Below are 27,752 nucleotides of genomic sequence, written 5' to 3'. Positions count from 1 at the left end.
TCAAGTCCCTCAGATTGAGAAATGCTGAGAGTGTTCTTCCCTTGTGGTAGTGAAACAGTATGAGCTTGAGACAGACATGTGTCTAAAATATAAACAGTGAGTGGGCAGAGGAGGGCTAAAAAGACATTATATAACAGTAAGCAAGACACTGAAGAGAATACTTAAATGGCCAATGAATAAAAGAAAAGGTTCTCAATTGTAATAATCATCACAGACATACTATATCACTGTGGCCTACACAGCAGATTGTATATAAATTATTAATGACGATATTCTTAGGACTAAATGAGAAAAAAGTGGGCCATTTATTGGGGACCCAAGTATCAAGGCCACAATCTTCCATCCTCACAGCAACTATAATTCTGGAGATCCTTCTTGTCTGTCATTTTTTTGCTTTTCATGTGTATATTGAAGCCTTCCTTAAAATCAAAGACTTTCCATTTCTAGGCCATCTGAAGTTTGGTGAAGGAAGGCTTCCATGACACCAAAGTTGAATCATAACTTCATAAAGTCTATGGTTGCTAAACACATAAAATCAAAAAACAAAAAAAACCCCAAAATCCTCAAACCTATTGCTGTTGAATTGATTCCAATTCATAGCAACCCTTTAACTCAGAGTAGAACTGTCCATAGAATTTCCAAGGCTATAAATCTTTGACAAAACAGACGGCCATAGCTTTCTCCCAAGAAGTGACTGGTAGGTTTGAACTGCTGGACCTTTCAGCTAGCAGTCAGACATTTATAACCACTGTGCCACCAGAACTCCTGTCAAACACATACTCACTTATATTGTGACTGATCGTTGCCGCCGACATCTGGTGATGTTAACTTCTGCAGTAAAATTCTTATTATACTAATAAAAAGCACAAAGTTAACCTGCACAGAAAGAGACAAGAGATTTGTGTCTAATTTTCCTTTTCACAGAGCTAGGAAACCTCCCCAGGGTCTTGTGGCAGGGAATTCTGCTGGACTGGGCTCTGTCCTACGGCCCTGAATTCATCTTCCCATGCTGTGGGTCTGGCTCCAGGCATGGTCCATTACAAACAGGTCCTAGCAGTGCCAAAGGGCTTGGTCTGCTCTGTAAAACTAGAACTAGACATGATTCTCCAGCTGGAAGTCACATATTTTATGACCTCAGGTTGTAGCAGCATAAGTAAATTCATTTTGAAATGTGAAATGGACCATGGAAATTCATTTTAGACTTCCAACCAAACATACTTGGTCAACATGACTTTGGTTCCCTTTGAGGTTCGTGTCCTGCTAAGTGAACACAGACTCTCCACTTCTTTGCTCTGTATGGTCCTCTCTTACCTAAATGCTCCTTCTTTCCTGAAGGAGGCATTATGTAAGCAAGGCAAACACGTTTCTATAAGGATTGAGTGAAACCTGTTGGGGCCGTAGTCAAACTTCCATGAGGTTCTTCTCTCCAAAGACCAGGAAGAATGGGCTTATATATATTTAATAAAGGATAATGGACTCATTCTCTGCCCAAGTGTACAACTCAATGGATAATTCATGTTTCAATGCAGAAATTACTTACTATAATAGAAATTACAATTGGTATTCGTATAACCCACCAGGGAACACTGCGGTCATTTGTATCCCAGCAACTATTGAAAAGAGAGAGAAGGAAAATCATGTTACCACTCATTTCATCTAGCAAACAAAGTACATGAAGACAAGTGTGCTGCCTGTGGATTTATCAGTGATGCTGTGCCTACAAAATAAAACCTACCTTCATTTACCAGGCCAGAAGCCATTTCATTTGGTTTTGTTATAGTATGCTTTCTGACCTGTCTGCTTACTCACCTCTAAAAGCCCAGTTTCACTGCATTTAGAGATCTTGAAACAATCAGCCCTAGTGGGTAATTTTGTTTAGTTTTATTCTTCCCGGCATGACAGTCTACTAACCAAAAGGGTGAAACCAAAGTATAAACCAGAAACCCGAGGAAAGAGCAAGTTACGTTTGATAATTCAGTGTGCCTTAACTTAGAGAGAATCCCTGGGTAGTACAAATGGTTAATCTGCTTGGCTGCTCACTGGAAAGCCTGGGAGTTTTATTCCACCTAGAGGTGTTCCAGAAGAAAGGCCGGGTGATCTGCTTCCAAAACTTCAGCACTGAAAACCTAAGGAGCACACACATGAGTTTCTACTCTGATATATATGAGATCACTGTGAATCCAAATAGACTCGGTAGCAATAAAAAAAAAACAAAACAAACTTAGATGGCAGTATGTTAGGTTCATTTTGGCTCCAGTTGCTATCATATATGAGAGATTTTTTTCATTTGTTGTTCTCATGAAAATACATTTTCCCCCTTACCTTCCAAATGGTTTGCATCTGTTTTTTTTTAAGTTTTTATTGTGAATTGAGTGAAAGTTTACAGGGCAGGTCATTAGTTTTACATTCAACAAATCATATGCTTTGTTTCATTACAATGATTATAATCCCCTCCATGTACCATGTATATTCTCTCTATTCAATTTAGCTCTTTTTTCTTTTAAAAAAACAACAACAACACTCAGGCATATATAATAATTTTCATCACCAAAGGGCACATTCTACAAGTCTGCCTCCTGGCTGCCAGCTCTCAGTCCTTCTCTTTCCATGAATCTAGAGTCCTCAGCTGCTCCCTCTCTGTATCTGTATCTTAAATGGGGGTTTAAATAATGTCCTTACAATAATTGAAGCAGGTGTAGCTAGGGAGGTTTGGCCAAGCAATTCGTTTTCAGTTTTTGATTTTAACTTAATCGTTGTTGTCAGGAAGCTGTGAGAGACTGTTGTTAAATGTTGTTAAATGCTATAGAGTCGGGTCCGACCCATAGCATCCCTGAATAGGGTTTCTGAGGAACAGCAGGTGGGTTTGAATTGCAGACCTTGTGGACAGCAGGCCAGTGCTTGTCCTACAATGCTACACTTGTGCACTGCTCCAATTATTCACACCCTATTGCAATGTGACTGCAACTCCTTTCATTGAGAGGTGGAGTCTCTCTCCTGAGTCCCTGAATCTTCGATGGAAACTTTTGGTGATAGAATGTGAAGGGACAGCCAATTTGAGACCTCTCTCAAAGAAACCCACACAGGCCCCTGATGAACAAGTCTTCTGGAGGGCAGGGATCTGCATGAAGCAGAGCTTCTCTGCTGTGCTCTCCTAGACCAGCCAGCACTCCCCTGCAGTAGACTGAAGATATATGAGTGGGCCCAGCTGAGACTAGAAGACCCACCCCATTGTAAGCCCAGTCCCAACTGCCAACACAAAAAAAATTACATAACAAATTGCGCTTATTTATTGGTGTGGCACTGCAGGCTAATGTGCTGGATTGTAAGGTTGGTTTGAACAGCAAGGTCGGCAATTCACGGTAACCAGGAGCTCTTTGGAAACCCTATAAAAGGTTGCTATGAGTTGGAACTGACTTGATGGCACTTAACAACAACAACATTGTAAGCCACCAGATAGATTTCGGGGTGATTATTTACTTAGTAATAGGTGACAGACACACCCTGAGATCTCTTTAAAAGGACTAATTCATCTTGGCTGTGCTAGTGTTGCGTTTTGGGCCAGGATTTGACTCGCTGGCTACAGAAAACACAAGGTCCTGCTTTTGGGGCATTCTGTGTGTAAGACGACATTCATGACAAGGTCCTGCTTTTGCGGCATTCTATGTGTAAGATGACATTCATGACAGTGAGTAGCTCTCTGAGGTGAACATACTCTGGCTTGAGATTGGAACCTGATCTTCAAAAATGCCTTCTTGAACAAATTTTGTGTTCTGCCTTTTTTAGTGAATACGATCCCTCCCTACTGCACCATCTTCTCTGCTGGCCAGTTCTAATCAGATATCATTCAGTCCCCAGCGCATATATGAAACTTCCTCCAAATACTTCTACTCCATATGATCCTCCCAGTCTCTGTGAGTTACAGTTGTCTTTTTCCTTCTCACTTATGGACTGTTCAGATGCCACTGATATAACTCTTCGATTGGCTGGAATTGCTTCTGGTCTTTGCCACCTAGTTTCCAGAGCACTAACACGATGAAGTGCTGCTTGATCTATCAGCATTGCTTGATCTCATTTGAAAGGGAAACACATGGGCATGACACTTACCCTGTGTCTTCTAAAACAATCCTGGTGATAGTCCATACCGCTATACAGATAGTGGGGATGCCTGCAAAGAGATGTCTCATTATACACAAGCCTTGCACTAAGGTGGAATGGGGTAACATGAAACTAATATGCACCTTTCTTAACCAGTTATGGAGGACAATGGCTTTTTGATGAAAATATTAATTAGGAACTCTTGTTTAAAGTCTTCATAAAGAGATGCAATTTATAGTTATGCCTTATTAAACAGCAAAGACAATTAAGTATGTATTTGAGAACTGAGAATCTTACAAGGGCCTGAGAAGTCTCATTCTGTATATTAAATACTATTGCTGAAGACAATGAAGATCAAGTGGGTAGAGAAGAGTTGATGAGGTTGCTGATTTGGAAGGTATTGTAATTTGAAGGAATTTTTTGTTGTGGTGACCTCTTTATTGTTGATGTGGAATGTCCCAGCATTATTCAATTTAAAAAGGGGTTCCTATTAAATGATTTGTTCTTAAGGTTTTCTTATGGAATGACTTCCTATTCCTTATCCACCTCTGACCCTGTATTTCCTCCATCTGTGTGTGCTAAGTTGGGAAAAAGGAAAAGGAACACACTATTTTGCTACTTTGTAGCAGCTGAGATCATCACTTGCGTTGAGGGTTCAAGTGGCAAGGAATGAGAGTTTAAAACAGTTTTAAAACAAATTTCTAATGAAGAGACATTAAAGGGTCGCTGAAGAAAAGAACCTAAGCAGTTCTAGTATAACTCTTCCCGAAATGTATTGTGTCCTATGAGGGCAGCAAAACTTCCCATTTATCGGGTCAGGTGGGATTAGAATTAGGAAGCTGAAAGGTTTGTATGTTATGGTGGGGGTGAAAGGGATAAAGGTGTCAAGTCCAAGAGCTTGGAGCACAAACCAAAATGTACAATGGGGCAATGTAACCGGAGCTACAGGAACACATCGGTCTCAGGGAAAGGGAGGAGAGGTATGCCTTCTGTCATCCTTACCCCATCCAATCAGAAGATAGATCAGGAAGTATCTGTTTGGGGAGAAGAGAGCCACAAGGAGGGTGTGGAGATAGAGTCCTTCCACTAAGAGCCAATAGAAGTTTGCCATGATGCAGTACTGGAAGAACACCAAACTCAGCTTGCAGCCAACCTGGAATATTACAAATAGAACAAGAGAATGTAGTCACATTTGGATAAAAATAGTTTATGGCAGACATAGCTGCTTTAGTACATAATGCACGTTCATGTTTGTACAAGGAATCAAGGACAAATCAGGGAGCTGTCTTGGCGAGGGAAGTGATTAATACAGTGGTGAGGGCGTTGACTGAAAAAATGTGTGTTATGTTAGAGGAGGCCCTTTGTATATACACAACACCCCAGAGGACTATTTACAGAGTACTCTGAACTTACTATAAGATAAATGTAGGGGGAGAGACATAAATGTAAATAACTATCCTTAAGAATAGTAAACTCATAACTTTCAGAGTGAACTGCTGGAAGGTTTTACTAAACATTGAGTTTTTAGCACTGTTGCTTGATTTCCCCCCCCCCCCCTTCTACCTCATCTCTATTAGCGGACACCAAACCTCTGTTAAGGGTGGTGGTACAATCTAGGAATGGATAAGGGTGATAGGTGAACAACAGGATGAATATCACTGAACTGCACCTGTGAAGACTGCTGAAATGGCAAATATCTTGTTACCTGTTTACCATGATTATAATAATGATCAAAAAACAAAAACAAAAGCCCAACAAATGACATATGGTGCATTTGGGAACATATAAGGGGGTTTCAAAAAGTTAGTTGAAAAATTCCATGACCTTTTTGCCACAAATTTTTTGAAATCCCCTCTTATTTATAATATGAATGATAAACAGTTAATTTCTATTAATATACAGATACGTGTTAGAAGAAGTACAGTCAGAATATTCCTTAGAAGCCAGGATGCTGAGATTTCATCTTTCATACTTTGGACATGTGATCAAGGAGGGACCAGTCCCTGGAGAAGGACATTATGCTGGGTACAGTGGAGGGTAGATAAAAATGAGGAAGACCCCCTTATATGAGATGGATTGGCACTGTGGTGGCAGCAATGGGCTCAGTGTGGATGGCACAGAACTGGGCACTGTTTTGTTGTACATAGGGCCACTGAGTTGGAACTGACTCGATGGTACCTAACAACATCAACAAAATAGATAGTGAAGATGAAAGTAAGAAAATGATACTACAATTTGAAAAAGGGCCAAGAGAACCTGTGGAGAGTTGATTATTCATGAACAATCACAGGATGGTAGGTTAGGTAGGAAGGAGGTTGTGCTTACAGCCCAGACAGGAAGTCTTAAAACATGTAAGTATTACTGGTGCCCATGCAGGAAGAGAATATGTTTACATATTTCTTGATATAAGTGTCAGTGGTTAAAGCTTTTTGGAAAGCAATCTAGCAATATACTTATTATAATTGAAAAACATATACCCTTGGATCCAACAATTTCACTCTTATGTTCCATTTGAGAGACAAGAGCACCAGTATATAAAGAGATATGCTCAATGATGTTTAGTAACTTTGTTTGTAGTGGATCATATATCGAGTCCTGGTATGGCACTATAGGATAAACACTGGACAGCTAACCACAAGTTCAGTGATTCAAACTCACCAGTTGCTCCTTGGAAACCCTATGCTGGGTTGCTATGAGTCAGAACCAACTTGATGGCACTTAACAACAATATGTATATAAAACAGAGCTGCAGCTCAGGAAGAAACAATAGAATCTAACACTGTTTCTTTTCTTAGTACTTGGTAATGAAATGCAGCACCCAAGGCCCGTGTTTCAGGACATCATAACATTTGATTAAGGTATGGGCATTATTAAGAGAATTGACAAGTAAACTACGTTACATCCAGATGCTAAAGTATCATTCATTTCTGACTCTGGCCCCAGTGTGTGTGATGGTTAGCAGTGCAGTGCTTATCCAACAGCACCATACCAGGACTCCTCGATAGAATATTATGTAACCTTTAAAAGAAGAAACTAGAAATAGGTTATGTGACCTTGATGGACTTGTGTGATATATGGTTGAATAAGGAAAAAATGATGCTGAAAAATCTATCTTAGGGAAGTGGCAAAGATGAAGGACTAGGCAGATATGAGAATGATATCCTTTACAACAAAGACCCAAGAAACCAAGTGAAATAGGTATGGATGACAGTCCTGGAACCCAGAGCTTCAAACGACAGAAGGACATCAAGTACTGACTAGCAGCAACATGGTACTATTCTTGGGAGCGCACCCCACCATTCTTGGAGATGCAGAGGCAGGTGCTGCTGACTGAGACTGCAGCAGGAGTGGGGCACCTGCCCCACAGAATCAGGAAAAAAATAGAAAAAAAAAATTGGGGAAATACTGCTTAGAGGAAATAGATAATACATTTGTAAGGGCCAAGGAGTAGGATTTAACCAATGTAAGAGAAAATGAAAGAAATTGAAAATAACAAATAGTAACATATTAGGGGAACAACCAGAGAAAGAATAACATCAACATAAACTAAATAAAGGAAGTGTAGGAATTATGTAGGACACTATTAAGAGGAACAACCTGTGTGGTAGAAATTCCAGAATCAGAAGAGACTTAAAAGAAAAGAAAAACACCAAGGAAATTATTGAAAGATTTGTTGGAAGACAAGTTCTCTAATTTCATGAAAGATGAGAAGATTCAAGAAGCTCAATGAACCCCAAAGATAGATCCCCAAACAAGTTACATCATAATTAATAGTTTCCAAACCAAAGACAAAGCATTCTGAAAGCAGCTTGGGGAAAACAAAAAGTTACCTACAAAGGAGAATCAATAAGACTAAGCTCTTACTTTCTCAGTAGGAACAATGTAGACACGAAAGCAATCAGATCACATATTAAAAAAAAAAAAAAAAAAAAAAAGCCAAATAAGAATTACAGATTCACCAAATATGATGGCTGTTGTTGTTGTTGTTAGGTGCCGTTGAGTCAATTCCGACCCATAGTGACCTTGTATAGGGTTTCCAAGGAGCAGCTGGTGAGCTTGAACCACCAACCTTGCAGTTCAAATGGCTTTGCAGTCTGGCACATTAACCCACAGCATCACACCAGGACTCCAAATACGATGGTAAAATTAGTATATTTTCAGATAAACATCATTTATGGGAATTTGTAAAAACCAGACCACCCTTACAAGGAATGCTAAAGGGTGTCCTGGGACAGAGAACCCAAAATGGCATTCAACACTCTAAGATTAACACAGGCCAGCATCACCTAGAAATTAACCCACATATTGTTGTTGCTAAGTACCATCCAGTCAGTTTCCATTCATAATAACCCTGTATAGGGTTTCCAAGGAGTGGCTGGTGATTTTAAAACACCAGCTTTGAGGTTCAAACTGACTTTGCAGTCTAGAACTTTATCCCATCACAAGACACCAGGATTCTGTAGCCCAGATATAGAAGGATCAAAAATAAACTTACAATACTTAAAATAGGAACCCAGAGATTATCAATTTGTAAACAATGACAACTACAGAGCAAAAACGGCAAAAAAAAAAAAAAAAAAGATGTTATAATTATACCATTTCAAATGAAGAGGAAATCAAGACAATATCAAGAGAGAAAAAACTGTTTTAAACTTGGGAGGATAATAAATTACAGGGCAACCTTAAAGAAAACTAGTAACACTTCTCATAAAAATGACAGAAAATCATAAAGGTTTAGTAAACACTAAAACAGCAGCAATGAAGAAAATGACAAAAACATCCACAAACAAAATGAGCTCAGCACAGATTGTATATATATGGAAGAAAGAAACCTTAAACACCACACAAACACACAAAACACAGCAAAATGAGAGCAATAAATTATATCTATCAATAATGGCACTGAATGTAAGTGGATTGCATGCACCAGTCAAAAGAAAGTAGCAGAATGGATACAAAAATAGGACCCATCAATATGCTGTCTATAAGAGATACAATTAGACACAGACAAAAACCAGCTTATAATCAATAGAGAGAAAAACGTATCAAGCAAATGACAACCAAGAAAGAGCAAGAGTGGCAATAGTCATTTCTGATAAAAAAGACGAAGGCAAAAACTAGCAGAAGAGGCAAGAAAGATCATCATATAATTATTAAAGCATCAATCCAACAAGAGGACATAACCTTAATAAAAATATCCATACCCAATGAGTTTCAAAATACACAAAAGTAACAGAATTGAAAAAAGAAATAGATAACTCCACAATAATAGTTGTTGTTAGTGCTGTTGGGTTGGTTCTGACACATAGCAACCCTGTATAGGATTTCCTGGTAGCATAGTGGTTATGAATCGGGCTGCGAACCGCAAGGTCAACCAGTTCAAAACTACCAGCTGTTCCACGGGAACAGATGAGGCTTTCTGTTCCTGTAAACATTTACAGCCTCGTAAACCCTGTACAGGGTCACTATGAGTCGGAACCGACTCCATGGCACATAATAACAACAAATCTTTGTGGGAGCAGAAAGGCTCATCCTTCTCCCAAGAAGAGACTGATGGACAATATAATAATAGTAGGAGACATAATATACCACTTGCAATGAAAGGCAGAGCAAGTAAACAGAAATTCAACAAAGATACAATACTTGATGGCCTTTAAGAACAAAAACTACCAACCAACCAACCAGGTATCATAGCTGTATATAGAACACTCCATCCAACAATACCACAATATACATTCTTTTCCAGTGTACATGGAACAGTCTCCAGAAAAAAACATGTTAGGTCACAAAACAAATTGCCATTAATTAAAAAACATCAAATACTACAAGGCATCTTCTCAGATCACAATGCTATAAAATCAGAAATTAACAACAGGACAATCAAGGAGAAAAAAAAATCAAATGCATAGAAACTGAACTAACATCCTTCTTTAAAACTACTGGGTACCCAGTGAGATGCAAAATAATTGGACAATATCAATAACCTCACATGAAACTGAAAATTTGCTATGTTGTTGTTGTTAAGTGCCGTCGAGTCGGTTCCGACCCATAGCGACCCTGTACAGGGTTTCCGAGGGTGTAAATCTTTACGGGAGTAGAAAGCCTCATCTTTCTCCCGCGGAGCGGCTGATGGTTTCGAACCACTGACCTTAAGGTTTGCAGTCCGATTCGTAACCACTACGCTACCGGAGCTATTTGCTATAGGTAATTCCAAAAAGTCTGCAACAATACAGTTACAAGGAACTCCCAGAGGTTCAAACTGGATTCAGATGAGGGTACTGAATGAGGGATATTATTACTTACATTAGATGGATCCTGGCTGAAACAAAACAATACCAGTGAGATGTTTACCTGTGTCTTATTGACTATACAAATGCTTTCAACTGTGTGAATCATGACAAGCTACGGACAGCATTACAGAGAATGAGTATTCCGGAACCCTTAATTGTGCTCAGGATGAACCTGTACATACACAAAGAGGCAGTTGTTTGGACAGAATAGTGGACACTGAATTGTTTGAAATCAGGAAAGGTGTGTGGCAAGATTGTAATCTTCCACCATATTTGTTCAATCTGAATGCTGAGCAAATACCCGAAAAGCTTGATAATAGAAGAAGTTGGTAGCAGAAATTGGTGGAGGACTGATTGGCAACCTGTGATATGCGGATGGTGCCATCTTGCTTGCTGAGGGTGAAGAGGACTTGGAATTTTGCTGATGAAGATCGGACTACAGTATAGGTATGGGTTGCACTTCCATATGAGGAGGGCAAAAATCCTCATCACTGGACCAAAAGTAACATCATGATAAATGGAGTACATGTTGGAGTTGTCAAATACTTCATTTTGCTTTGTTACTCTATTGATAGTCATGGTTGCAGAGGTCCAGAGATCAGACAATGCATTGCATGGGGCAAATCTGAAGTACAGGACCTCTTAAAAATACTCAAGAGTACAATTTCAGTATGAGGACTGGGATGCGCTTGATCTAAATCATGGTATGTTCTATTGTGTGATATCATGTGAAAGTTGGACAATGAATAAGGAAGATCATAGAAGAATTGACACATTTGATATGTGATGTTGGAGAAGAATTGGACTGCCAGAACACCAAACGGGTCTGTGTTGGAAGGAGTGCAGCCTGATTGTTCTTTGGAGAACAGGGTGGCTGGACTTTGTCTCTCATACATCGGACATATTGGGAGGGACCAATTTCTGGAGGAGGACATCATTCTTGTGAAACAAGAGGTCAGAAAGAAAGGGAGGAGGACTCCCAACAAGATCGATGTCAGAATGGTAGCAGCAATAGACTCAAACGTAGCTGCAGTTACGAAGATAGTGTAAGGTTACTATGTGATGGAACTGACTCACTGGTACCTAACAATAGCATAACATGAATCAAAATTATTTAAAAAACTCAAAAAACAAAACAAAACAAAACAAAAAAACCAACAAAAACAAAACAAAACAAAAAACTACTGGGTAATAGAATTAAAAAATGAAAGAAAACAATTCCTTGAGTCAAATGAGAATGAAAACACAACATATTAAAAACTTTGGGAGAGAGCAAAAGTACAGTCAGAGGACAATTTATAGTAACAAACACACACATCAAAAAAGAACCAAAATTGACATCTTAACGGAACCATCTCAATAATTAGGAAAAAAATAGCAGAAAAGAAAGAAAAAAGAGTCTCCAGCCACTTTTTGTTGCTTTTCTGTGCTTTTGAGTTGGTTCTGATTCATAAGGACACTACACAGGGTTTCCAAGGAGCAACTGGTTAGCCTAAACCACCAACCTTTCAGTTCAAACCAATCTTGTTGTTGTTGTTAGGTGCCATTGAGTTGGAACCTACTCATAGCGACCCTATGCACAGCAGAATGAAACAATGTCTGATCATGGGCCAACCTTATAGTCCAGTGTTTATCTTACAGTGCCACACCAGGACTCCTACAGTTACTAAAAGAAAGGAAATAACAACAATCAAAAAGAACAGCAGTTGGTTCTTTGAAGGGATTAATAAAATTGACAAACCACTGTCAAATTTAAAAAAGGAAAAGATGATGCAAATAGCATAAATAGGGTATTATATAACATAACCAAGTGAAATAACAGATAGTTAGGAAGAACTGTACTCCAACAAATTTGAAAACCTAGAAGAAATGGATGATTTTCTAGAAATATACTACCTGCTGAAACAATTAATCTGAGGCAGAAGATTTTAACACTTGTGATAAGCAGATAATAAAATCTTGTTTACTGTAAGCAAAGAGGACTTGAAACATTTACTGATTAAGATTAAAGATTACAGCCTTTGATCACACATCAATGCAACAAAAACAAAAATATTCCCAAGAAGACCTATAAACAATATCATGATAAATGGGAAAAATATCAAAGTTATCAAATATTTCCTTTTACTTATATCTACAATCAATGCTCATGGAAGTCACAGTCAAGATATCTAACAATGTATTCCATTAGGCAACTCTGCTGCAAAAGACCTCTTTTTATATATCAAGAGAAAAGACTTTGAGGTCTAAGATCCTCAAATCCAAGCCATGGATCTTCAATCACTTCATATGCATGCGAAAGGTGGACAATATCTAAGGAAGACCACAGAAGAACCAATGCATTTGAATTATAGTATTAGTGAAGACTACTGAAAGTACCATGGACTGCCAAAAGACTGAACACACATGTTTTGGAAGAAATATGGTTGGATTGCTCCTTAAAAGCAACAAGGGGGGACCAGAGTCTGGAGAGGGACATCATGTTCAATAAAGTGGACCATTAAAGAAAAAGTGGATAACCCCCAATAAGATAGATTAACACAGTGGCAGCAATAAAGGGTTGTGAGATATGATGCAGTATTATGTTCTGTTGAGCACTGGGTTGCTGAGTCAGAATCGACTGGATGACACCTAACAACAACAATCCCTTATGAATAGAGATGCAAAAATTGTCAAGAAAATCCTAGCCAATAAAATCTAACAAATAACACAAGAAAACAATGCATCATGACCAAGTAGAACTCATATTAGGTATTCAAGAATGATTCACAAATAGAAAAACAATAGATGTAATTTACTACATAACCACAACAAAGGCAAAGAACCATGCAATCATATAAATTAATGCAGAAAAGGAATTTTACAAATTCTAACACCCATTACTGATAAAAAATGCTCAATAAAATAGGAATAGAAGAGAAATTTCACAACTCAATTAACTTTTATATCTGAAAGCAACAGCCAACATTAGTCCCAGTAGAGAATGATTGAATGCAGTTCCCTTGTGAATGGGAGCCAGAAAGAAATGTTCTTTATCTCCACTCCTATTCAGTATTCTATTGGAAATTCTAGCCAAAGCAATAAGCCAAGAAAGGGGTAAAAAGGCATCCAAATTAGCAAAGAAGAAATAAAAGTATCTGTATTTTCAGATGGTAGGATGTAGATCAGGGATGGGGAACCTTTTTTCTGCCAAAATTTATAACATCAATCTTGGGTCATATAAAATTATCAAATAAAAAAATTAGCTGGCTATATTTGGTCAAACATTTAATTAACTCATTCCTAATAGAGCTCTGGTAGCGTAGTGGTTACGAATCGGGCTGCAAATCGTAAGGTCAGTGGTTCGAAACTACCAGCTGCTCCGCGGGAGAAAGATGAGGCTTTCTACTCCCGTAAAGATTTACACCCTCGGAAACCCTGTACAGGGTCGCTATGGGTCGGAACCGACTCGACGGCACTTAACAACAACAACAATAGAGTCCTATTGAAGTCCTGGTGTGCCGCTGTAGGCTAATGCATCAGACTGCAAAGTCATTTGAATTGCAAGGTCAGTAGTTTAAGCTCACCAGCTGCTCCTTGGAAATCCTATACAGGGTCGCTATGCGTCAGAAAGATTTGACAGCACTTAACAACAACAACAATAGACTCCTATTAGGGGTGAGTCCTGGAGTGATGCTGTGGGTTAATGCATCAAACTGCAAAGCCGTTTGAATTGCAAGGTTGGTGGTTCAAGCTCACTAGCTGCTCCTCAGAAACCCCATACAGGGTTGCTATGGGTCGGAATCGACTTGATGCCACTTAACAACAACAACAACAACAATAACAATAGAGTCCTGGTGTGGTGCTGTGCATTAATACAGTGGACTATAAAGTAAGTTTGAACAACAAGGTCGGTGGTTCAAGCTCACCAGCTGCTCCTCAGAAACCCTATGTAGGGTCGCTATGGGTCAGAACTGACTTGACAGCACTTTACAACAACAAAATTTGACGGCTGGCACCGAGGTTGCTTTGGCAGGGCCAGACCAAATGATTTCATGGGCCTTATGTGGCCTTCAGGCCAGATGTTCCTCACTCCTGCTCTACATAGAAAATTCCAGAGACTCAATAAGAAAACTACTGGAATTAATAGAAGTGTTCAGCAAAGTGGCAAGGTACAAGGAAAGACCCGATGCATTACAATGATAGAAAAAATTTTCTAATCGTAATTTCCTTGACATTTTTACCACCAATACAGTTTTCATTTTTTGAAAAACTTCTTCATAGTAAGTCTCTATGATTGACCTGTGTCCTTTGAGAAAAATTTGTCAAGATTACCCCTTTAGGATCCCCCAAATCAGTTTAAGATGTCCTATCTGCCTTGAATTGAACTGGCCCAGCAGGCCACTTCAGAAACCATTGTTTTGATTGGATCTTGCTGTCTGAATCATATTGGTAAATCCAAGACTCATCTTTGGCTACCAGTCCTTTCATGAAATAGTCTTCCTTGGTTTCAATCTTGCTTAAAATACTGATGGAAAGAGCATGTTTTTTAGTTGATCTTCATGCACTGCTTTCGGTACCCATTGGGCCAAAAGCTTGCTGAGGTCAAGATGTTCTCTTAAAACTGAAAATGCTGAGCCATGTGAGATCCTAACTTGAGTAGGTATGATATCAGTGGGACTCCTACAGTCTTCTTCCACCAGTTTCTGGACTTCAGCTTCAAACTCTTCATTCACTGGTCGTTTTCCCTCTTTTAGCTCATCTTTGAGGTCTCTTCAATTGTCTGTAAAACACTTGTTCCATCTAAAAAATTCTTGTTTTATGTGGGATAGCATTCCTGTAGACCAGTTGCAAATTTTCAGTGGTTTGGGAAGATCTCCACTTAAGTTTTACTAAAAATTTGCTATTAGTCCTGACCTCAAAATCATTCCCTCCCCCTCTCCCCCCCCCCATGGCACTCTTATAAGACTAATACAAATGCATTACTGAGAGGACTTATCTGCTGCCACCCACTGATCACAGAAATGTTTACACATGTTTTGTGTAGAATAAATCCATGTATGCAAGGAGCCCTGGTGGCATAGTGGTAACCTAATTTTATGGATAAACTTTTACTGAAAACTCAGTAAAATACTGTTTATTAAAGAAAACCCAATGAAGCATAGTTTTACTCTGACACACGTAGGTCAAAAGTCACCATGAGTCAAAGCCAACTTGATGGAGTCAACTGGGATTTTCTGGTATCCCTCTGAAATGTTTCAGCCTTGCTGGAGAACTCAGGGCTTGGCTCTCCAAGGTGTATCTAGGAACACTTTTGGGAAGCCTTACATTTGGGACTTTTGAGAGTTCTCACAGACGCTACATGAAATCTGTTCTGGTCTATGGAAAGAAAACACTGCTTGTAAGATTGTTGTTGTTGTTAAGTGCCATTGAGTTTGTTCAGACTCATAGCGACCCTGTATAGGGTAGCCATGCTACCTATTTTGAGGAACTGCTGGTGAGCTTGAACTGCCGACCTTGCAGTTCAGACAGCTTTGCAGTCTGCGCATTAACCCTCAGTGCCACAGTCTCTCCGTAATGCATTACACTCTGAAATATCAATCACAAATGTACTTCCATTGTGACAAAAAATGAAAATCCAAACTCCAAACAAAACCAAAACATGCCTCATACAGTCTGCTCATTCAGTGTCTAGACATAGTCGTATGTACGGTGCCTTTCAGAGACAAGGCCTGATTCTAGAGGCAGTCCTTCTACTGGGGACTCTGGCATTACTAACAATGCACTTGGGTCCTCGAAAGCCCCTCTGGGAAGCCAAGCAGACCCATGCAAAACCTTGTAGCTGTAGGTAACACACCGCCCAGAAGCCTCTGCCTCATGGCCCAGCTGCTGGGAAGAGGCTGGAAACATAATTAGTTGTTCCTTCTGCCTGTCAGCCAGGCATGCCTGGCAGGAGTACAGAAGCCTTCAATCTCGAGAGGAAATAGACCTTTTCCTTTTTTTGGCTCCTACTAATATTGTGAGAAAAAGAGCCATGCTACCTATTTTGGGAGAGCTGCCCATATGCTTGGCTTTGAAGAGTAATGTTGGTTTGGTTAAATCTAGCTGGGAACAAAAATTTCCTAAATATGCAACTGAAAGACAGGATGCTTTTTCCTTGTTACTCATTCAGAGGTCTAACTATAAGTCTGTATAACTATGCAGAGCTTTAACAATCTTGGTGGGAGAATGAAGAACCCTGGTGGCAGAGTGCTTAAAGCATTCAGCTACTAACCAAAGGTCCGTGGGTCAAAGCCAATAGCGACTCCAAGGGACAAAGATGTGGCAGCCTGCTTCAGCAAAGGATTGGAACCCCTATGGGGGTCAGTTCTACTCTGTCCTACAGACTTGGAATTGACTTGTCTTAAGTGGGTTTTGTTTGCTTTTTTTAATGAGTGAATGTAAAGGAAGAAGCTTGTTCTCTTCCTTTTCCCTTCCTCTGTTCTCTCCAATATTTTGTGTGTCTTTCCTTCCTTTTACCCATCCCCTTTTTCCTCTCCCATTTTCCCTTTCCACAACTCTTCTGCTCAACTTCACTTTTTCCTAGGACCATGGACTTGGTCCAGCAGTGCAAGGAAGGAGCTGGTGTGTGAGGAGGCTCAGGTGGGACCCTTCAGCCCGTGTTCTCACGGAGCTGCAGTGAAGCAATGGGAGCTAACACTGGGTCTGTCTTTCCCAATTTTAGATCTTGGCTGTGGAATGCAGCCCCAGGGTCCACTCTTTAGGGAGTCCTGGCATTTACAAGTGAGAGTGCACAAGCGCCAGTGAGTTTGAGTACTGAGCCACCATGTGGTATTTGTATGACTTTGGGCAAGTTGCTCAAAGGTTGCTTGCAGTGGTCCCAGTTTCTGCGTTTGTAAAACAGGACAATTATTACTTTGAATGTAACTGCGAATTAACTCAGTGTCCAAGGAAACTGCTTGGCACACAGCAGCAGTTTTGTAAAGGATGGGAGGAGGCCTGAGGTTCCCAGTTGAGGTGTGGGCTGGGCTGCTGTGGCAAAGCAGAATCACCAGAAGAGCTGCTCAACCACCCACTCCACTCCTAGGAGATTCTCAGTGATCATTTCCCTCAGTTCCTCCAAGTACGGAGCAGGATGTATCTTTTGGACCTAAAGGGCAAGAGAAAGTTAAGCACTGGTGCTCTGGGGCAAATATTTAATATCTGTGGGTTTGTTGTTGTTAAGAGCTGCGGAGCTGGTTCCGACTCATAGTGATCCTGTAAAGGGTTTCTGAGGAGCAGCTGGTGGATATGAACTATCAACCTTGTGGTTCGCAGTTCAGTGCTGATTCTACAGCGCCATCAAGGATCAACAGAGGAGCCAATGGTGGCTCCATGGCAGATTCTCACCTCCCATGTAGGTGACCCAGATTCAATTTCTGGACGGTGCCCCTCAAGCATAGCCACCACTTACCGCACAGTCTGTGAGCAGAGTTACATGTGGCTATGATGCTGAACAGACTTCGGCAGGTGCTTCCAGACTGAGAAGAAAGGTTTGCTAACCAATGTCCAACATTTAGCTAATGAAAACCCTATGAATCCTCAACAGATCATGGAAAAGCACAGGACTAGGCAGTTTGCTGCGTTGTGCATGGAGTCCCCATGAGGCAGGGTATGTTAACGGTAACACTTCCTGAGTATCACTGTCTCTTTTCAACTTAATAAGAGAGCTAAGGAAAGAGGAATCATCAGAGAAAAACTGAGACCCATACAGAAATGATAACCTCAGAGAAGACTCCGCCTTGCCTCCCTGTTCTTGTTATTGTTAAGTGCCATCAAGTTGGTTCCGACTCATAGTGACCCTGTATAGGGTTTCCAAGGAGCGGTTGGTGGGTTGGTTAGCAGCCCCATGCTTATCCTACAGTGCCACAACAGGCCTCCACTTTTCTTATTAGCACAGAATTTTAAGGCAAGAGCATCAGCTGGTTTGACAACTACTTTAGAAGTGTTGATTTTCCAGAAGTATAGAAATTTTATGACAATTGTTAGTTCCATAAAGTCAGTTCCAACTCATAGGGACCCTGTATAGGGTTTCCAAGGAGCAGCTGGTGTGTTTGAACTGTCGACCTTGCAGTTAGCAGTCCAGCGCTTATTTTACAGTGTCACACCAGGACTCCTTTATGACAACGGTTGTTATATGCCATCAAATAGGTTCTGACTCATAGCAACCCTGTATAGGGTTTCTGAGGAGCGACTGATGAGTTTGAACCACCAACCTTGGGGTTCAAAGTGACCTTTCGGTCCAGTGCATTATCCTACTTTATTAATTCAATCTACATACACCACAAGCTAGATCATGCCCAGAAATATCTATTTACCTGTAGAAAAAGCATGATGGCCTAGTTTGCCTGTGAAATAACTGATGCCCTGCAGAATTATAAAATAACTCTATTGTCTTAAAACCAAATTAACCCAAATTGTTTCATCCAAAGCAACTGTGCCCATAGATGACTCTCATTTGGAATGTGAAGAGAAGGATCCAGAATTCTTGGCTTTTGATAAAAGAGAGTAGTCAACCTCCATAGCTATGATTTCAAATTAAGAATGATGTACCATAATTCCAAATGCTTCCTGAAAATCCTGGGATTCTTACAGTTATGTAATACCAGAGAAAAACTCAGCAGGTGGACTTGTATATAGGAAGTCCTTAGTGATTATTTATTGTATTAATCATCTCATATAGTCAAGAGAGAAGAACTGCTTGGGTAATGTGACATAGGACTGATGTTGCATTTGTAGAAACTAATAATTAGTATTACCCTTTGTTTTTTTCCTTAAATGATTTATTGTGAATTATGTGGTAGTTTACATGGGAGAACATTAGTTTTACATTCATTCTATCGTGTACCGTATCATTGCCATGGTTACAATCCCCTCCATGCATCATCAACCAACCAAAGGGTATACCCTGCAATCCTGCCCCCCCATGCACACAGTCCCTCTCCCTCTCTGGATCTAAAGTCTCCAGCTGCTCCATCGCTCCAAGTCATCCTCTCTGCCTCCATCTCAGGCATCACTGCTTCTCTGGGTAGGGTCCCGCTCTCTGCTCTTCTCCCTTGATGGTCCTAGGGACCTCCGCTCCTAGACTGAAAAGTTAATCACTCCCCTCCTTGCTATTTCTGACCCTCACAATCAGTCCTGATAACAATTATTCACTATTGTATCACAAGAGACCCGTCTGCATTTCATTGCATCAGCCCCGCCTAGTATTACCCTTTTGTCAGAGAGTTGGATCCAAGTGTAGCAACAGATATTGAAGTGGGTTCATAGTATAACACTGCATATTATTGCCGACTGCATGAATTTTCAACAGCCTTACATGCATGTGAAAGTTGGACAGTGAATAAGGAAGACCATAGCAGAATTGATGCTTTTGAGTTATGTTGTTGAAGGAGAACATTAAAAGTACTATGGACTGCTAAAACAAGTCTGTGTTGGAAGAAGTACAACCAGAATGCTCCTTGGAAACCAGGATAGTATGACTTCATCTCTTATACTTCGGACACATTGTCAGGAGGGACCAGTCCCTGGAGAAGGACATCATGTTAGGCTAAGTGGAGGGTCAGCGAAAAAGAGGAAAACCTCCAATGAGATGGACTGCCACAGTGGCAGCAGCAATAGGCTCAAGCTTAGCAACAATTGTAAGGATGGCACAGAACTGGGCAGTGCTTTGTTCTGTTGTACACAAGGTCACTATGAGTTGGAGTTGACTAGATGGCACCTAACAACAGCAAGAAGCAAGTAATTTATTCACTAGACAAACTGATTTCCTCCCAGTAGTTGGGATGGAGGCATTTATTGCTCAGGATCTAGATGATTAGCCAGAACACAATACAACAGATTTCAGCGTGTGTTCATCTACATCAAGATTTTTCAACCTGGAACTGCTTAGGATTGCTCCTTCTAATCAAAAGTTGGCTATAAGTCAGCTCTCATGGCTCCTCTACTTCCCCAGTCCCTTACTTGGACTATTAGCTCTTTCAACACCTCTTTGTCTCAGTGCCATCCAACTCTGGTTTTGGTGCTGCATTGGGCCTGCTCTGACACCTAAGCCTTTAGGTCTGTCACGCTGCCTGTTTCCCATCCTCTTTGCCAGACTCTTTCTGTTTTCAGACCTGACCAGGACTTGCAGGGCCTGCATCAGTACTGAGAAGCAGGAATGGAGATGAAGGGACAGCAGCAGTATGGATGGTGGTTGGTGGGTGCTAGAGTTCACAAAAGGTAGCTTTTTCTACCTCATGACATGTAGGAGGACTGTAGGCCTACAGAGAATACATGTGAAGAAACTCTGGTTATGGGCACATCTTACCCATGAGGATATCTGGTCAGGACAATGCAGCGCGCTGGAGCTAGAGTAGAGGATGTCGTCCTTGACCAACACTGAGATGGCTCTCAGGATGAAAGAGAGGAACAGGTTTAGGTGGATGTAGTTCCTGGTACAGTGCAGTTTCCTATGATCAGGAGGGAGGAAAGAACATATATGAAAACACTGAATTTTGTGTATACTTAAATAATTATCTATGTAGTTTCAAAGATAGACTTTTTTTTGTTTACATCCATCATACGTTTATAGAACAATTGTGCATAAAGCAAGAGCTCCCATATATCTCTTTCTTCTGCACATGGTTCCTATCGTCGATGTAACTGATTAACCAATATGGCAGCATTATTGACTAACATCCATAGTCTACAGAAGTGCTCACTTTTTGAACTGTGCAGTCCTATGGGGCTCTTTTACATTTTTATTATGACTTGAGTGATAGTTTACATGGGAGAACATTAGCTTTACACTCATCCTATCGTATTTCATTTCATTGCAATGATTACAATCCCCTCCACGCATCATCATTCAACAGCATTTGCTGTTATTCCCTCTGTATTTTTTTTTTTTTGGTTGTACACTAAAGCACTCAGGAATATATAATCATTCAAACAACCAAAGGGCGTACCCTGCAAGCCTGGCCCCCGGCTACCAGCACATAGCCCCTCTCCCTCCTTGAGTCTAGAGTCCCCAGCTGCTCCATCATTGTCTTTGCATCCATCTCTGGCATTGCTGCTTCTCTAGATAGGGCCCCGCACTCCACTCTTCTCTCTTGATGGTCTCAGGGTCCTCTGCTCCTGGACTGCAAGATCAACCACTCCCCTCCTTTTGTTACAAAACATCTGCCTTTACCTTTGTAATAACTGCAATCAGTTCTGATAGCAATTATTCACTATTGAACCACAAGAGTCTTTTATCCCCATCTCCTTTCACCAAACCCCCTCTAGACAGGTTGAAGACCACTCAGTAGTGGTACGGGTTTTGACAGATACATAATGTCATCTGTCCACCATTACTGTCTCATGTAGTAGTTTCACAGCTATAAAAATGCCTCGTGCTCTACTACTCTGCCAATGTGGTTTTTATCTTCTGGGTTTCTTTTATTTAACTATTTTCTTACAGGTATTTATTTAGGCTGTTTCCAGTTTTTCGCAATGATAAACATTTGATACGCAGAATTTCCCCCTTATTTCTATCTCCTCAGTTTAGATATGGAATGGGATTTTAGAATTAAAGCATAAAGCAAAGCATGCTAGAAGTCCAGAACCTGCAGTTCTTTTATGCAGTGGAAACAAGCTCCATATTGCAGACATGAAGATCGGGCTGTTCTCTGCAGGAAGTTTCTGGAGATTAAAATTCTTGAGCTTTCACTCAGTACTCAGGACCCCTCTCAGCACCACTGCTAGGTACTCAGATTGCTGTGCTTTGTACCTTGGAATTGCTTCTTTCCTTCCCCTTTTTCTTGTCATTCAATCTTAGTCCAGTTTTGTCTCTCCGTGTCTATTCTCTCCAATTCTTTCACCTGGAGATGGGAGGACAACCTCAGCCCTTGCACTCCGAGCTCACTAATTAACATCTGAGCCTCTGAGGCTCTGGCTCACTGAATGCCTAACTTCTGCTATGAGGTGGGAACAGTTAGTTTTTATACCCCAGTTATTTCTGCAGTGATATGCCTCAAGTTTTGAATGTGTACTCAACTCCAAATATAAATCAGATGACGTATTGCATTAGGCAAATCTGCTGCACAAGGGTGTCTTAGGAAAAAAAAAAAGGTTCCATCAAAACTGTGCCTTCTGAGGGGATCTGCTGAACCAGTTAAGGCTGAGAGGTTTGCTTAGAAGGTAGAAGGGCTCTCGGAGGAGAATTTTGTTGGGAAATCTTATCCCATCTACTCAATGAGCCTGATCTTGCCCCTTCAGACTTCATTTTGTTCCTAAAACTCAAAGGACACTTAAAAAGGAATGTGATTTGAGTCCCTTGAGGATGCCCAGACTGTCATTTTTGGCATAGTGTAAATTGAAGAGTGCTGGGAAGTGTTAGAGAGGTGGAAACAGCATCTTCAGAAGTAAATAGAACTAGATGGAGAGTATGTGGAGAAACAATAGATTCACATTTTGACATTTTTGTTATTAGAGATGGCTATGATTTTGTAGCAATACTTTTTTGACTTACCCTTATATAGCAAATTTGGTAAGAAGTTTCCTCTCAATAGTCAAAAAAATAAAAGACAAATTTAATCAAGTGAAATTCCAGTTAAAAGCCTAACAAAAAAACATTAAGCTATTTTGTCTAGTTATAGTAGGTATCCTGGTGTGGCATTGTGGGTTAATGCACCGAACTGCAAGTTTTGTTTGAACCGCAAGGTTGGCAGTTCCAGCTCACCAGTCGCTCCTTGGAAACTCTATACAGGGTCACTATGAATGTCAACTGACTTGACGGCAGTCAACAGTAGCAACAATAGTATGGATTGGGAGAGTCTTGGTGTAGTACTGTAGGATAAGCACTGGTTCAATCTGCTCCTTGGGATCCCTATATAGGGTCACTATCATTTGGAACCGACATGGCAGCACTTAACAACTATAATAAAAACAACACTATGGGCTGAGTTCTTACACAAAAATAATTTTTAGTTGAGAGATGGTAAAAGAGATTATTTATCTTACGGAGATTTGAGGAATATGAAAAACAGACAAAATGATATTTCACAAAAAGTAAAAAAAATCTTCAATTAATACAAATAATCTGAGGAATACTTTTTCATATCAATGAATTTAAAGTTTATTTCAATGTAGCTTTGAATTTGATGTTAATAACACGGAGTTATCATAAGAGCTAGTGAGTTTATTTAAACCCAGAGGATATGGACATGATTTTGAGATGGGTATGACTTGGCTTTAGATTCAAATCAATTCACCTTAAAAAATAGAACTAGTTTTGTCAGTGTGGATGTGGCTATTAAAGGAAAATAACTTATTTCTGGTACCCAGCTCATTTACTGGAAAACTTTTAACTATGTTTGAACTACTTTTTCAACTGTAAATTTTATAAAATCTAAATGCAGATGAAGTATTTCTAATAAAAAAGTTTTAATCAAAATTGAGCTATGTTGTGTGAAATACAAATTGGAATTTAAATTCTACTAAAAATAATAAAACATAAACTAATATTTTTACATCAATTACATGTGGACATGATTATATTTTTTATTTGATTACTTAAATAAATACATGACTAAAATTAATTTCTCTTTTTATTTTAAAATTTTGCAACTAGCACAACTAAAATTATACAAGTGGTTTGCATTATATTTCCACTGGACTGTCCTGCTATAAACAGTCATCAAATCGTGCTGATTCTGTTTACAATGCCGTTTTATTTCCCGGCTCCTGTCAGATTCCTTCCACGGTCACTGCATTCTACTTCAGTTCTTCAGTACATCCAGGCCAGCTCTAGTGCCTTTCTCTTCAGTCCATCCACAAACTTCTGCTGGGCCAAGTTTTCTGAAGCATTGGCGAACTCTCCCTCTTTCAAATTAGTCTTTCTTTGAGGATTCTGCATTGTTGGGCTTCCCTTATTTCTTCTGCTTGATTATTTTTTTTCTATCCACTCACCCATATGTTTTCTTGCACCTAAAGGTATCATAAATATGCCTCAAAATGGTCCTGTTTTGTTTCTCTAAAAAACGTTCAAAATATTGTACTTATACTTCTATTGTTGTTATTGTTAAATGCCATTGAGGTGTTTCCAACACATAACGACCCTGTATAGGGTTTCCAAGGAGCGGTTGGTGAGCTTGAACTGCCAACCTTGTGGTTCAAATGACTTTGCAGTCCAGTGCATTAACATGCAGCGCCACACCTGGATTCCATACTTCTATGAAAACACCTCAATTCTCCTTTGTCGAAAACTTAATTGGATACATGATTTCACAAACAAGGCCGAGACCCTGTTTGCATCCATGTCATTGTCTCCCCCGACAGCTTATTTCAATAAACTAAGACAGAATACTTATTACACATTTAAAAGGTTTTTCTTCCTATGAACAAACAAAGGAACTGTGGGTGGTAACACAGTGGATTGTGAGCTGAACTGCTAACTGCAAGGTCAGCAGTTCAAATCTACCTGTAGCTCCTCAGGTGAAAGATGAGGCTTTCTGCTCCCATAAATATTTATAGCTTTGGATGCCCTATACAGGGTCACTGTGAGACCAACTCCATGGCACACAACCACCACCATGAACAAAGTTTTATATTTCCCTATGCTTTTTAATATATAGTGTAAATATCTATACATAATTGTTATTGTTGTTAAGTGCCATTGAGTTGGCTCAAACTCATAGCAACTCTTTACAAGGTTTTCAAGGAGTGGCTGGTAAGTTTGAACCACTGACCTTGTGGTTCAAACAGACCTTGAGGTTGAGTGCTTATCCTATGGCACCACACCAGGAGTTCATAAATAGTTTGATGGTGTGCAATGATCTGATAGTTAAAAATTTCAACTTACTAAAACTGCCCAAACACCAACTGCCACTGAGTCATTTCAACCCCTAACAACCCGAAAGGACAGCACAGAACTGTCTCGTAGTGTTTTCAGGGCTGGGAATCCTTAGCCAGGTGGCTGCCACATCTTCTTCCTGTGGAGAGGCGAGTGGCTTCAGAACCCTGACCTTCTGGTTAACAGCTGAGCATGTAGCCACCGTGTTACCATGGCTCCCTTACTAAACTATACAAAACCAACAAACAAAAACAAGGCAAAACCAACAAACCCACTGCAGACTGTAAATCTTTACAGGAGTAGGCAGTCCTCTTTCCCCCATGGAAGTGCTGATTGGATGCAAATTATCCATCTTGTGGTCAGCAGTTCGGTGCTTACCATACAGCACTACCAGGGCTAGCAACTATTCATTGTTTGGGGTTATTGGAAAACAAGTTTTTCCATTAAAAAGCACTATGATAAGCACTGAACTGCTAATGGCAAAGTAGAAAGTTCAAACCCACCACCCACTTCTTGGAAACCCTATACAGGGTCTCTATGAGTTGGAACTGACTCGATGGCACTGACAACAAGAAGATCATTAAGGGGAGTGCTGCGGCTATGTAGGATAAGCACTGGACTGTGAACCACAAGGTCAGTGGTTCTAATCCATTGTCTGCTCCATGGGAGAAAGATGAAGCTTTTTGATCCTGCAAAATATTTACAGCCTCTGAAACCCTGTACTAGGTCAATACGAGTTGGAACTGACTTGAAGGTACTGAACAACAACAAGTTCATTAAATATTAACCCTTTAAATTATTTTTTTTTAATGGAATAACATAAAAAATATATACTAAAGAAGACCTCACTTGTGGTTCTGAAGGAAAAGCTTATCTGACTAACCTTACCAGTCAGGGGCTAACATGACTATGAAAAATTGTTTAAAGTTTTTAGAGAACAGTCAGGGCAACCAGGACTTGAAGAGTCAAGATGCAGGAGAGAAATGAAGTGCTCTGACATAAACTCTATGTTCATCTTTATCTTCCTTTGTTTGTTCAGAATATTTGCTTATTTATGTCTCTGGGCATAGAGTGTGTAGACAGCTGAGTCCAAGACCTTGTAACAACCTTCCTAGGCTAACAGGCAAAAAAAAAGGGAAGGTAAAGAACTTTCAAGCTAACAAGTATGAGGAAGAAATAGTCTGCGGAAAAGGAAAACATAGTACATAAAAAATTTATCAGGAACATATCCATGGAGGCTTGTTGTTTTGTTGCTTAAGGTAAAAAATGTGTTGGATCTACAATCAGCACTCATGGAAGCAGCTGTCAAGAAATCAAATGATGTATTGCATTAGACAAATCTGCTGTACAAGAACTCTTTAAAGTGTTCAAAAGAAAAAGGTATCAGTTTGAGGACAAAGGTACACTTGACCCAAGCAATGGTATTGGCAATTGTCTCATATGCAAGTGAAAGTTGAACAGTGAATAAGAAAAGCCATAGAAGAATGGATGCATTTGAATTACAGTTGTGGAGAAGTATATTAAAAGTACCATGGACTGCTAGAAGAACAAAGAAATCTATGCTGGGAGAAGTGCAACCAGCATGCTCCTTGGAAGTCAGAATGATAAGACTTCATCTCTCATACTTTGGACATGTTGTCAGAAGGACCAATTCCTAAAAACTATATGGGTTGTTAATGAGTCTTCCTCTAATCCTGATGCCACGTTCTTCTTCATATAATCCAGCTTCTTGGAGTATCTGCTCATCGTACGCACTGAATAAGAATGGTGAAAGAATATAACCCTGGCGTACATCTTTTCTAATTTTAAACCATTCAGTGTTCCCTTGTTCTGTTCAAAAGACTGCCTTTTGGTCTATGTACAGGTTCTTCATGAGCACAATTAAGTATTTCAGAATACTCAGTTTCTGCAATGTTGTCTATAGCTTGTCATGATCCACACAGTTGAAAGTCTTAGCATAGTTAATAAAACACAGGTAAACATCCTTCTGATATTCTGTTTTTAGTCAAGATCCATCTGATGTCAGCAGTGATATCCGTCATACCATGTCTTTGCTGAACCAGGCTTGCACATGTGACAGTTCTCTGCCAATTTACTGTTGCAGTGATTTTTAAACTATCTTTAGTAAAATTTTAGTTGCTGTGCTATTAATGCTGATGATTTCTGAATTCTGTTGGATCACCTCTTTTTGGAATGGACACAAGTATATATCTCTTTCAGTCAGTTGGCCAGGTAGCTGTCCTCCAAATTTATTTGCATAGAAGAATGAGTGTCTCCAGTGCTGTCTCAGTTTATTGAAAGATTTCAATTTGTATTACATTACTTTTTGGAGCCTTGTTCTTTGCCAATGCCTTCAGTATACCTTGGACTTCTTCCTTCAGTACCTTTGGCTCTTGATCATATGCTACCTCTTGAATTTTTTTTTTTTTTGGTGCAGTGAATGTGTATTCCTTCCATATTACTGTGATGTTTTCTGCATTATTCAATATTTTGCCTCTAGAATCCTTCAATATTTCAAGTCAAGGCTTGAATTT

General features: G+C 39.9%; 1 protein-coding gene across 1 annotated transcript in view; it reads right to left on the bottom strand.

Moving 5' to 3' along the window:
• Positions 1 to 27,752, bottom strand: part of VIPR2 (vasoactive intestinal peptide receptor 2) — a 220,151-nt gene that overhangs the window by 6,037 nt on the left and 186,362 nt on the right. Inside the window, exons 5-9 of the mRNA XM_006874432.1 lie at positions 20,713 to 20,854; positions 5,098 to 5,248; positions 4,105 to 4,165; positions 1,541 to 1,610; positions 785 to 876 (exon numbers count right to left, since the gene is read on the bottom strand). Of these exons, the coding sequence (XP_006874494.1) occupies positions 785 to 876; positions 1,541 to 1,610; positions 4,105 to 4,165; positions 5,098 to 5,248; positions 20,713 to 20,854 (516 nt within the window). The remainder of the gene's footprint in view (positions 1 to 784; positions 877 to 1,540; positions 1,611 to 4,104; positions 4,166 to 5,097; positions 5,249 to 20,712; positions 20,855 to 27,752) is intronic.

Source organism: Chrysochloris asiatica, unplaced genomic scaffold, assembly GCF_000296735.1.
Source record: "Chrysochloris asiatica unplaced genomic scaffold, ChrAsi1.0 scaffold00277, whole genome shotgun sequence".
Taxonomy (NCBI): domain Eukaryota; kingdom Metazoa; phylum Chordata; class Mammalia; order Afrosoricida; family Chrysochloridae; genus Chrysochloris; species Chrysochloris asiatica.
Note: the sequence above shows the minus strand (reverse complement) of the source record. Positions and strands in the feature narration are given on the sequence as shown.